A 13331-nucleotide genomic window follows, 5' to 3' on the forward strand; every position below is an offset into this window, starting at 1 on the left:
TGGTGATGATGATAATGGCTGTGATTGTGTTTCATCACCTGGTAGTGTATCAGGTAGACGATCTTCATCATCATTGTTATTAAAATTTAAACCAGTTAGCCTGATGTCCATTATTTTATAAATAATAATTTAATAAATTTATCACTTTTATCAACTTTTATGGTGATAATCAGTGATAATTACTGCACAAGCAAGTCCAAACTCTAAGTGACAATGTGTTTTGCAGTGTTTTGATAAAAGTAAAATGAGAATTGAGAATGAGAGTCAGAGAGTGAAAGAGAGAGAGAGAGAGAGAGAGAGAGAGAGAGAAGAAACGCAAACAAATCCGCCAGTATCTAAAATTTTTTCTCTTCTTTGCCATTGCGAATTATTAAAATTTAGCGGGAAATAATTTGAAAATAAAAATACTCTTATTTTTTATATAGGTATCTTTATTTGAATTGTTATTATGTAACCGGTTAAGGACCGACTCACAGCTTTAGAACCAACTGAGGTTTTGGAATTTAATCCTAGCGTCACTTTGATGTAACTAAACATAACCCTTTTTTTTTTTTTTTAATAACAACAGAGTTTATCCTCCATGTCCATTGTTTATTATTATTTTTTTATTCAACAACAAGTTTTTATCAATGGCAGTTGATTTTAAATTTCTAGAATGTTAACGTATTTGTTGTTGTTGCTGTTGATGCTACAATTAAACGACATTTAAGTGAAATCATAACAAAACAAATATTTATACTTGTGTTAATAAATAAACAAATAAAAATGACAGAAGTTAGCGCTGAATCTATAATTTCAAACAATGGTTAGTTAATAAATATATTACTCCAAATTAAATATTGTTAAAAGGTGTCACTGATAATTACACCTGGACATACAATTAATTAATTGCTAATTAATTTTATTTTTTAATTTAGACACTGATGTTCGTAAGTCAGCTGAAGAAATGGATGAACAAAGACAAAAAACAACAGCATACGAATATTTGTGTCATTTAGAAGAAACAAAAATATGGATGGAAGCATGTCTTCATGAAGAGCTACCACCAACAACAGAACTTGAAGAAAATTTTCGTAATGGTATTTATTTAGCAAAACTTGCTAATTTTATGGATCCAATTGGTGTTCCATTAAAAAAAATATATGACATTGAACAAAGAAGATATAAAATTGCTGGTTTACAATTTCGTCATACTGATAATATTAATTTGTTCATTACTTGTATGAAAAAAATTCAATTACCATTGACATTTCAACCAGAAACAACAGATATTTATGATAAAAAAAATATGCCAAGAGTTATTTATTGTATACATGCATTAAGTACACATTTATTTAAACTTGGTAAAGCACCACAAATACAAGATTTATATGGTAAAGTTAATTTTACTGATGCTGAAATAAATGCTGTTAAAGAAGAGCTTAAAAAATATGGTATACAAATGCCAGCATTTCAAAAAATTGGTGGTCTTTTAACAAATAACATGGCTGGTGATACAGCAGCACTTCATGCTGCTGTTATTGCAATAAATGAATGTCTAATAGAACCATTAAAACTTGATGAACTATATGAAAGTTTAAGCAACACATCAGCAAGATTAAAAAATATAATTTATGACCATATAAATATTTATTATGACATACTAATGATTGCAAAAGATGTTAAAAAACAAGCAGCTATTAATCGTTCATTGAATGACAGTTATATTGCTGATGCATATGATGAGCTGCTAACACAAGCTGAAATACAAGGACACATCAATAATATAAATTGTCGTTGTGCATATGATAAAGTATTAAAATCATTAAACACTGGTGGTGATGAATTGCTGGTGGCATTGAAAAATCCAAATTTAAAATTGGAAAATATCATGACAAGTAATGTTGATTTATATCAGGGTATATTGAAAATACTTGTTAGTAATAATAGTGATGATAATGATGAGTATTTTAAGAGTAGCTGTCATTGGTCTGATGTGCTACAAAAAAAAATAAACATTGCAAATGACGTTGCTGATAGAAGTACAAGACAACAACAAGCTGTTGATGATTTGAATAAATCACTTGATAATAATTCAGAGGAAGAATTTTATAAAGCATTAATTAATCAGATTTATGGGTAGCTGATTATGTTGATGTATTTTGTGTACCATTATATTTTTGGGAATTAAAAATTGATCGTATTGATTCAAATGCTGATATAACAATGGAAGATATTAGATCAAGTATACGTGTGTTGACAGCTGTTGGTTGTATAACAAAAGCTGTTGATATTGGTGATCCAGAACTTGTTTATCAGGCATTAAAAAATCCAGATACACATGTACAAGGTATTGATGAATATAATAAAGTAAAATATTATCAGGCACTTGAACAGGCACGTTTTAATAATCAAAATAATGATAAAAAATTATGTACAATATTGACATACAATGACATACAAGAATGCATTGATTATGTCAATGAACAATGCTGTAATGATGATGAAGCAATTAATATATTACGTGAATTAAATAATGCTGTTAAATTAAATAATAGATCAAATTTAATAAAAGCATTATGTAGTTTACATTTAAAAATTAATAAAACAATATCATCAAATGATGTATCATTGTATTTAAAATTATTTCATTGTTGTCTTGATAATAAAAATAATGATGCATCTGAATTATGGCTTGATGATATTGAATATGTTGTTGATACAGTTGATGAACAAATAAAACATGTTAAAAGTATCATTGAAATATTAACTAACTTAAATAATGCCATTGAAAGTAATAATATTATTGGAACAATAAGTTGTCTACAAGAAACTGGAATAAAAATAAATATAAATGAACAAAAAAAATATTACAAAGCATTAAAAAGTTTAAAAAATTATAAAAATATAAATTATCATTCTTGTTGGATTTCATATGTTACAGAAATTGGTGTTGAATGTTTTTTAAATCTTGATGATTATAATTATACATGGGATAGACCTAAAAATTATGAATCAGTTAGTCGTTTTATAACAATTGATGACATTGAAGATATTATTAAAACAACAACTGCTGAAGAATATAATTTACCATCTGGTAGAATTGATGAGAAGTTGATAATAAAGCTACAAGCAATTGCACGTGGTTATTTATTGAGAATGAAAATATCAAAACGTCTTATGTATTTTTGTGATAATATTGATAAAATAATTGTCATTCAATCAGCATGGCGTGGTTATTTACAACGTAAATTATATGCCAATGAGAGAATATCAAATAATAAAATGAAAAAATTTAAAATAAAACGTACATTTAATTATTACGAGAGTAATATTAATAAAATTATTAAAATTCAAGCATTATGGAGAGGTTACACAGCTAGAAAAGCATTTCATTCATTATTAAAAATTGATAAAATACCATTTTCAGATGTACGATATTTTTCTGGTGTATTAAATTTAAATTCAGTTGATTATGAAAAAGATTTACAAATGAGTAAATTAAAAAATGACGTTGTACAAACAATAAGACACAATCAAAATTTATCACAACAACTTGATAATATGGATATTAAAATAGCACTATTAATACAAAATAGAATAACACTACAGGATGTCATTGCACATGGTAAAAATCTTGAAAATTTAACAAAAGAAAAAACCTCAAGATCAAGAAAAAATTCAACAAATGATAATAGCATTATTATAAATAAAGGATTAAAATCATTAACAAAAGATGGAAGAAAAATGTTGGAAAATTATCAATATTTATTTTATGCATTACAAACAAATCCAGATTATTTAACAAAGTTATTATTTAGTTTACCAGAAAGTAAATCAAATAAATTTTTAGAAAATGTTATATTAACATTATTTAATTTTGGATCAAATATTAGAGAATATTTATTATTAAAATTATTTGGTTGTTCATTGGAACAAGAAATAATGTTAAAATATCAAAAACCATCAGAAGTTGTTACTGGTAATCCACTTGTATTAAAAATTGTTGTTAATTATTCACGACAATTAAATAGACAAAAATCATTGAGACAAATACTTGGTCCAATTATTGAAAAAGTACTTGATGATAAAACAATATGCATTGAAACAAATCCAGTTGATATATATAAATGTTGGAGAAATAAATTAGAAATGGAAACTGGTGAAAATCAAAATTTACCATATTCAGTAACACATGCACAAGCATTGAGTTATCAACAAGTTCAAGAACGTTTAACACGTGGTATTAAAATATTACGTGATACTGTAACATTATTTCTTAATAAAATTACTGAATCACGTGATTTAATACCATACAGTATGCTTTATATGGCAAAAATATTATACAATACACTTGTTAAAAAATTTCCAAATTCACCAGAGAAAGATTTCTTAAAAGTCGTTGGTAATTTGATATATTATCATTTTATAAATGCAGCAATTGTTAATCCAGATGCATTTGATATAATAACAACACCAGCTGATCGTTCATTGTCAAATGATCAACGTAGAAATTTAGCAAGTATTGCTAAAATATTACAATTTGCTGCATCGAAAAAAGGCTTTGGTGATGAATCAACACATTTGATATGTTTAAATCCATTTATCATTGAGTGTCATGAGAAATTTAAGAAATTTTTCGTTCTTGTTGTCAAATTGATGATCTTGAAGAACACTTTAATATACATGAATATACTGAAGCAACATTAATTCATAAACCAGAAATATACATGTCAGTACAAGAAATATGTGATACTCATAATTTATTGCTTGAATATCAGTATGACATTGCACCAGATCCAAAAGATATACTGCATGAATTGCTGGATGACCTGGAGTCATCACCAACTGTTGCATCATTGATGGGTATTACTGAACAGCCAATTTGTGATTCAACATTAATTAGACTTGGTAAAACAGAAGTATGTCTTGTATTGACAAATAAATTTCAAGTACCAGATACATGTAGTCAAAGTTTAAATAAATTATTTATCATAACAAAAGAATTACTTGTATCAGTATTAAAATATTTATCTGGTAATAATCTTATTGATGCACTTGAGTTACCATCAACAAAACAACAAAATATTTTATACAATGAACAATATAAATCATCACAATTAACATTTAAATTATTACATAAAAATTGTATGACACTTGATGATTGTAAAAAACAACTTAAAAATTATTTATATAAACTTGAATGTGGTGGTTTAGTTAGTAGAAATGATGGTTATCAAAAAATAATAACAGCAATTGCTAAGGATCTTTGTAATAGAGGTAAATATAGAAATATTAGAAATAAAGAATTACAAACATTGAGAGCAACAAGACAACGTTTACAAGAAAAAACAAAATATTATGCTGAACAAGTACAATATTATAATCAATATATTAATACATGTTTAGAAAATTTACATACTGGAAAAGGTTCATTACGTTCAATTAAATTATCAAAAAATAATCATGAAAATAATCATGAAAAACTTAAATCAAAATCAACATTAAAATATTCGGCAATTAAATTATTTGAAAAGGGTATTGTTGTTGAACTTGATGGTTTAACAAATGGACAATTTAAAAATATATCATTTGAAATAACACCAACTGAACAAAGTGGTATATTTACAATAAAAGCCAAATTTTTAGGTGTACAAATGGAAAAAATTGATATTGATATACAAAAATTACTAGAATTACAATTTGAAGGACGTCCAATTATGGATCTTTATGGCAGAGCCAAAATAAATGTCAATCTTTTATTGCATCTTATTAACAGAAAATTTTATGGAAAATAAATTTAATTATCATATCAAATCTTCATCATTTTTCAATCATTTATTTTGTATTTTTTTTTTTTTTTTTAAATATTTATACTAATAATTTGATTAAATTAACTGATTAATTGATAAAAATGAATTCAATGATTATTAAATTTTTATTAATCAAAAGGGAAAATTTAATGGAAATTAATTTTAAAAATTTACACAAATTAATTATTAAGTTTAGATAAATCTAACGAAATGTTTAATTACTTTTTTTTTTTTTTTTTTCTTTCATAAATCATGTGTTGATAATTATCAATTAATATTATCGAAATAATTTAAAAATCGAAATGAATTACGTAGAAATAAATTCTTCAAAAATAAATGAATAAAAATTAATTTACAACAATGATAATTGAATAAACAATTAATCAATTAACTTTTGTTGTAGATTTTTAATTATCAAAATTAATTTTGAAGTATGGCCATGGAAACAACGAAATAAATAATAAAAAATCAATGTAAATATTCACCACGTATCTATTTATATTAATAAGTATTTTTTTCTTATTTTTTTTTTCATTTTTATATATATTTATATCATAATTAATACATTGTTTTAAATATTAAACAATAACATGAAATGTATACTCACTTTTGTGCGACAGTGCAACGAATATTCTTATTTTTTTTATATAAAATAATTAATAATATTTACCAATGAATTTATGAATTATAAATAATAATGTTATACAGACATTAATTTGACAATAAATATTTTCATTTTTATACAAAAAAATTTAATTGTTTTAATTATTGAAATAAACAGGTAAAGCCCGCTTTTTCCCTTTTTTTTTAAATAAGTTGCACCGTCTTAGCAAGATAAGGCAAATTTTTAATTAATTACTCTGCATTAAAATTTTATTATTTATAAAATCTAACGAGATATTATTTTCCAAACATTATTTATCCTGTTTATTATTTTTTTTTCAACAAATTGGTTCTGTTTTATTTATTTACTATTTCATTATGATTTTAAACGATGAATGACTGTTTTTTAAATTAAATTAAGACATCTGTGAAAATTAAAATTAAAAAAAAAAAAAAAACAATAATGTATTACAATAATTTTGTTTAATTTCTTAATTAAAGTTATTTAATTTGATACACCAGCATAGAGATAATAAATACCACGAATAATAATAATAATAATTTTTTTTTTCATTTTTTTTTTTTTATCTTTTTTTTACATTTATTTGTTTATTTATTTATTGGTTCTGCACTGGAATTAGTGCAAAGTCTAGTATATTATTATTATTATTAGTATATTATTTTGTTCATAATTTAAATTTTAAAAGTTATAATATAAAGGTTATCGTTTGTTCAAAACATTTGAAAATGTACGAAATTTAGTATCAACACTGGGTATTCCAGCAAGTGCTTGTTCCATGGTGTTACGAATTTTACTCAAGTCAGGCATTTTTTCACAAGATTCAATGTTTAGCAATTCAGTAAAAAAATATTCCCATGCTGTTTTTTTGACATATCTAAATGTGAAAAAAAAATAAAAAATTAATTGATTAATTAATTGATAAATTTCATAATTTTCTAATGTAAATATTGGATTAATTACCTTGGCATTTTTGATGTGACAAACCAACGATCACCAGTATTGGTAACTCTCATATAGTTACCAAATAATAGACAATGTGCTGATGCAGCCAAACAATATAAATCAGTTTGATAAGTCCAAGGACGACCAGTTTGCATTTCAATACATGTAAAATCTTCTGTTTTAATAATTTGTGTAAATTTAGTACCTTCAGGAAATAAACTCATGTCAATGCTACACCCGAAATCAATGAGTTGTATTGTTGGTCTAAAATCTTCAACAGGTAAATGCATCAATAGAAAATTATCTGGTTTAATATCACCATGAATAATTTGACATTTATGAAGATGTTCAACAATTTGTAACATTTCAATTGTAAAAAAAATAGCAAGTGGTTCAATTAATGGTTTACCAGTTGCAATTTTAACTTGATTTGTAACAGATAATAATGTACCATATTTTGAAAAACCAGATACAAGTACACTTGCATTATCTAGCACATGAGCTTTGGTAACATCCATATAACCACGTAACATATGTGGATTTGTTAAACGTGCTTTTATTTCTCTAGCAATATAATATTCCCACACCCATGCTGGTCTTTGGGTTTTTAATGCAACTGTTTGATTTGATTGTACATGTATTGCTTTCATAACAGTACCATATGTACCTTTACCTAAACATTTTTCCATGTCATATTGATCACTACCAAGTGTTATACTTGATGATGGTGAAAATTTAGTTAAAACTGTATTTGTACGTACATAACCATCTGAATGATGTGGTTGAGGAAATTTAATTTTACGTAATAAACCAGATATTATTGTTTTATCAAATGGATTAATATCACCAGTTGGTAATTGAAATTCTTCTTCTTCAACTTCATCCATTGGTTCATCAACAATCAATGAATTATCATTATTATTTTTTATTTTATTATCATCATCATTAATTGTATTATTTTTTTCATCAACATCAAGTTTAAATGGTACACGTAAATCACAATTATTTCTTATTTCAGATGTTATTTGATCAACATTACGTTGTACAGTACGTGGACTTTGTGCATGAACAGCTTGTATTTTAGCTCGTAAATTTTGATCATTTGTTGTTAATGATGTTTCATTATTTTCAATATCTTTATTACTATCAATATTAACACTAATATCATTATTATTATTATTAGTTGTTAATTTATTAACAATATCATCAGATGGTGGTGATGTAAAACCAAATCCAGTTGTTCTTGTATGTCCACTACTACCAGATCCACTACTTGTTGATGTATATTCACGTGTTGTTTCCATAATAACACTGAGTTTATCATTTTGTTGCTGTTGTTGTTGTTCATTTGTAATTGTTGGTACATCTGATATTTGTGTTACTGGTATATTAATTTGTTGTTGTTGTTGATGATGATGATGATGTTCTTGATAATGTGATAATTCTTTTGGTCTATATGATGGTTGTCTAAATGTCATTGGTGTTGAACTATTTTGTGGTGCTGCTATTGGTTCAGTAAAGCATGTGTCATTAACACCACCACTTGATAATGGTGATATACCAAGACTTTCATCATATAAATTATTTTGTTGTTCAATTTGTTTATTGTTATCATCAACACCACCAATATTATATACTAAACCAGTTGAATTTTCTTTATTATCATTATTTACAAGATATTTTAAATCACGTCTATTCATACCTGGTGATTTTATTAATGGTAATTCAGGCATTCTGTATGATTGTTTTGCATCAACTTGTGGATCCATATATGGTGGATATTGAAGTTGTTGTTTTGGCTGTTCAATTTGGTGTGGTGGCATCATTGTATACTGTTGCTGTTGCTGTTGTTGTTGTTGTTGTTGTTGTTGTTGATATCTGACATTATTCATATGTTGAATATTATTGTACATGTGATGTTGTTGTTGTTGTTGTTGTTGTGGTGGTGGCATATGAGGTGACATGACTGGTTGATGTGATGATGAAGATGATGAGGATGATAATGAGGATGATGATGGTGGTTGAGGTGGGACTTGTTGAATGAGACCATGATGAATGTCATGAGGTGATGATTGAAGTGAAATATGAGAGGATGAAGCTGGTGAATAATGTTGAGATGATGAAGAAGAAGAAGGAGGAGGGATGTGAGATGGTTGAGAAATTTGATGATGAAGATGATGTTGTTGTTGATGATGAATCATATGAGATTGTGGTACATGTTGTATTTGATGTTGCAATTGTGATGAATGATGTGGCTGCTGTGGCATTTGGTACTGATAACAAGGATCTTGTATAGCACGGTATGATTGATGATGAAGTTGATCTTGACTTGAATAAGGTGATACATAGCCTTGATGATTCTCTTGATCATGATATGGCTGAATATTAAAGCTAGATTGTTGCTGTTGTTGTTGTTGTTGATGATGATGCTGCTGTTGTTGATGATGTTGATGATGATGATGTTGCTTTGTTGTTGACATTGCATGTTGTTGTGTCATTGAACTATCCATATGAATGTCAAAACTAAATTTTGATCTTGCATCAGGCATTCTTGATGGCATTGGACTTGATAATAATTGTGATGAACTTGAATTAATTGGTGATTGCCATAATTCTTGAACAACTGACATAGCTTCTTTAGTATTAACTGTTAAACTTTGTCCTAATAAATGTTCAACATTATTTGTTTCTAAATTAACACCTGAACTATGACTCATATAATTTGTTGATTGTAATTTTTGTTGGCGATTTAATTCAGCTTCCATTCTTTCAGCTTCGATTCTTTCAGCTTCAATTCTTTGAGCTTCAATTCTTTGACGTTCAATTTCTTCATTTCTTTGTCTTTCTAATTCTAATTCAACTCTTTGTCTTTCTAATTCTAATTGTTCTGAACGTTGTCTTTCTAATTCTAATTGTTCAATTCTTTGTCTTTCAATTTCACGTTGTTGTTGTTGTTGTTCAGCTTGTCTACGTTCAATTTCACGTTGTTCAGCCTCAATTCTCTCATTTTCAAGTTTTTGTTTTTCAATTTGAAATTGTTGTTGTCTTTGTAATTCAGCTTCAGCTTGTAGTCTTTGATTAATATCATATTGTTCTCTTCTTTGACGTTCAATTTCATTCACTTTAGCATTATTAATTTTATCCTCATCAAATTTTGATATTTCATTATCTTGTTGATCATTTTGAATTAAATTATGTCCAATAATTTGTTGTTGTTGTTGTTGCTGTTGTTGATGATTATTATATAACATAATATAATTATCAGCTTTAATTTCCTCAATACTACGATCAGTATTATTAGCATAAACTAAATCTTTTGGATAATGTACTTTTGTTATTGTAGCTGATGGTGCTTCAGCAACAAATACAGGCACAGTTAAATGTTCAGGATAAGTACTACCATCATAAAAACAAACATGATTTGGAAATAAATTAATTTTTTCCATATTATAATTATTATCATTTGGCAAATCTTCATGTATTTTAAAACCAGGTTTTATAGATGATCCAATCAATGGATATTTACGTGAACTTTGACTCCATGGTCCTGGTTTTATTGTATTTTCTTTATGTACAGTATCTTCAATTGGTACATGATCAAGTATACTTGTACCACGTGTTTCTGTTGAGCCTGTTGTTGGTGCATCTTCATATATTTGTATTTTAGAATTACCAACACCACTTTTTGATGGTTGTTGTTGACTTTGACTTTGTGATACAACACCAGGCATATAATCACGTACACGATTACCAGTTCTAACATTAGTAACACGACGTCCAGATTTAATTGCACGTAATGAACTAAATGCTTGTCTTTGTTCAGATAATTCATATTCATTTCGTTCTTCCATTCTTCCAAGCATTCTACGTGCAACAGATAATTGAAAATTTTGATGTGCATGTTCCAATTCATCACGTGGCTCAGCACCAGCTCTTATACCAAGTACATATATTTCATCAGCACGTTTATTATCATCTGTTTGTTCTAATTCAAAAGCCCATGCACGATACATATCAGCAATCATTGTACCAATACCATTATTATAAATCAACTGATACAATTCAAGTGGATTTTTTTGCATACTTATATAATTTATCCATAATCTAATGTATCTACGATCTTGATGATATTTCGTTTCTTTTTCAAATGCTGCTAAACATTGTTGTAGTAATTTACCAATAGGTGATTCATGACCACTTTTTGGATAACTTTGTTCAACCCAAAGTATATATTCATACCATTTTTCAAGTGGATCATCACCATCGTAATTTTTAATTGCATCCTCATATGCTCTACAAGTAAAAAATATATAACAATCATTATTAAATTATTCACTTGTTTATTTATTTATTCTTTAGCTTACTGTTTTTCTTGCATCAATAATTGATGTGTTTCAACATCCTCCTGTGCACGTAATGCTGTACCAAGTTGTGTTGCATTTCTTCCATGTCGTAATGGCTGTATATTTTCTTTGCAAAGTGTTATAACTGATGCTGGATCCATATCCATTTTAGCCACTTGTCAATTTCACGCATAAATAATTAATCTAAAAAACAACAAAATAATAATTTTCATCTAACAAAAATGAGCAAAAAAAAAAAAGGAGTTAACATGACCTTGTCAAAATGAATTTATTAAAAAACTCACAAATTATCAAGTCAATTATTATAGAGAATTAATAATTAATAATTATAATACTACAAATGACAGTAAATATATTAAATTATAAAAAATAATATTAAATATAAGGACGCTTGTATTATAACTAGGTTATGTGTCTAGTGCACTTGACTAACGGCTGCCATCATCAACGGTTTTAAGTACCCCCCTCTTGTATTTTTTGTGTGAAATTATTATTATTCATCATGCACTTGGACAAATACACCACCTAATATTTACATTTATGTTTTTTAAAAAATATAATCACATTCTAAAAACCTTGCCCTTTATTATTTACACATATACTTTCACTATGAACAATCAACTGATCTATCAATTAATCATGCAACAATACCTTTTTTTTATAATCCGTTCGATAAATGATGTTTGTTTTTTTTTTTTTTGGTGCGTTCTGTTTGATAGGTTTTTTATTATTTCATGTACTCGAAATACTGTTAAAGGAAGTTAATATATATTTTATTTATTATTGTTATATTTTTTTATTATTTTTTTTTTCTGCTTGTCAGTGCTTGTCAGTGGTACGCCATTGAGCTTATGGCCAGTTATTCTCAACTTGTTAACAACTGTTCTCAACTTGATATTGATAAGCTTCTGTACCATCTGTGGTAAATAAAATTTAAAAAAATATATTTGAATTATGAAATAATGTTATATTATAAAAAAATTGTGTTTTTGTTTATTATGCATCGTTAAGATTTAAAAAATTTATAAATGATAAAATAAAATAATTTAAATGACAAAATAATTGATTATTTTGGTAATTAATTATTATTCTTCAATCAAAAATCATGACAGATGCTTCATCAATTAAATTTTACATCTACCAATACATCGTAGCAAAATTTAAATTGAAATTTTATTAATTATACTGTGACAGTTTATATTGAGTATTTTATAATTATCATGCTGTAAATAAACTTTTAATTGTTTAAAAATAATCTTATTTGTTTTTGTTTTTTTTTTAATATTTCTTCTAACGTTAGAGATTTATTTGTAATCTAGAAAATATGTAGTTAAGTCAATTATAATAATTATTTACCGTAATTAATTTATTTTAAATTATTTTTTTTAATAAAAACAAAAAAGAATTTTTAATTTTTTTTGAATTATTGTTACAATATTTATTGAATAGCTGTTATATAATATATCAATAGTGATAATGAGCTAGCTGGTTAACTCAATTGAATTTTTATGACATCTTATCATATGACAAGAAAGTACCACACATTTTTTATTAACAAACAAAAATCAAGTTGTTTTAAGATATGATGAAAAAATAGAATTAATTGAT

General features: G+C 26.2%; 2 protein-coding genes across 3 annotated transcripts; one reads left to right on the top strand and one right to left on the bottom strand.

Moving 5' to 3' along the window:
• The first annotated feature begins 625 nt into the window (after window positions 1-625).
• LOC122853486 (ras GTPase-activating-like protein IQGAP1) lies at window positions 626-5783 on the top strand. Its single transcript, XM_044153984.1, is given in 4 exon segments — window positions 626-805; window positions 918-2105; window positions 2108-4618; window positions 4621-5783. Coding segments are annotated over 4 exon segments (4896 nt in total). The 5' UTR covers window positions 626-765; the 3' UTR covers window positions 5778-5783.
• Window positions 5784-6585: 802 nt separating this feature from the next.
• LOC122853487 (putative uncharacterized protein DDB_G0271606) lies at window positions 6586-12566 on the bottom strand. 2 transcript variants are annotated; one of them, XM_044153985.1, is made up of 4 exons: window positions 12375-12566; window positions 11724-11906; window positions 7378-11652; window positions 6586-7291 (listed from the first exon to the last, which is right to left on the bottom strand). In XM_044153985.1, exons 2-4 carry the CDS (start codon window positions 11867-11869, stop codon window positions 7117-7119), a joined length of 4596 nt encoding a protein of 1531 aa, XP_044009920.1. In that variant the 5' UTR covers window positions 11870-11906; window positions 12375-12566; the 3' UTR covers window positions 6586-7116. The 2 variants fall into 2 exon arrangements, with proteins under 2 accessions (XP_044009920.1, XP_044009921.1); XM_044153986.1 differs by lacking the exon at window positions 12375-12566 and adding an exon at window positions 12008-12024.
• Window positions 12567-13331: the final 765 nt, after the last annotated feature.

This window comes from Aphidius gifuensis, linkage group LG3, assembly GCF_014905175.1.
Source record: "Aphidius gifuensis isolate YNYX2018 linkage group LG3, ASM1490517v1, whole genome shotgun sequence".
NCBI classification, from domain to species: domain Eukaryota; kingdom Metazoa; phylum Arthropoda; class Insecta; order Hymenoptera; family Braconidae; genus Aphidius; species Aphidius gifuensis.

What these genes read in the sequence shown, in the direction of transcription:
- LOC122853487 (XM_044153985.1), bottom strand. Translation starts at nt 11,869, where the DNA reads ATGGATATGGATCCAGCATCAGTTATAACACTTTGCAAAGAAAATATA. An exon ending in TTATTGATGCAAGAAAAACA is followed by an intron (nt 11,653 to 11,723) that starts GTAAGCTAAAGA and finishes TTTTACTTGTAG; the next exon opens with AGCATATGAGGATGCAATTA. An exon ending in GTCACATCAAAAATGCCAAG is followed by an intron (nt 7,292 to 7,377) that starts GTAATTAATCCA and finishes TTTCACATTTAG; the next exon opens with ATATGTCAAAAAAACAGCAT.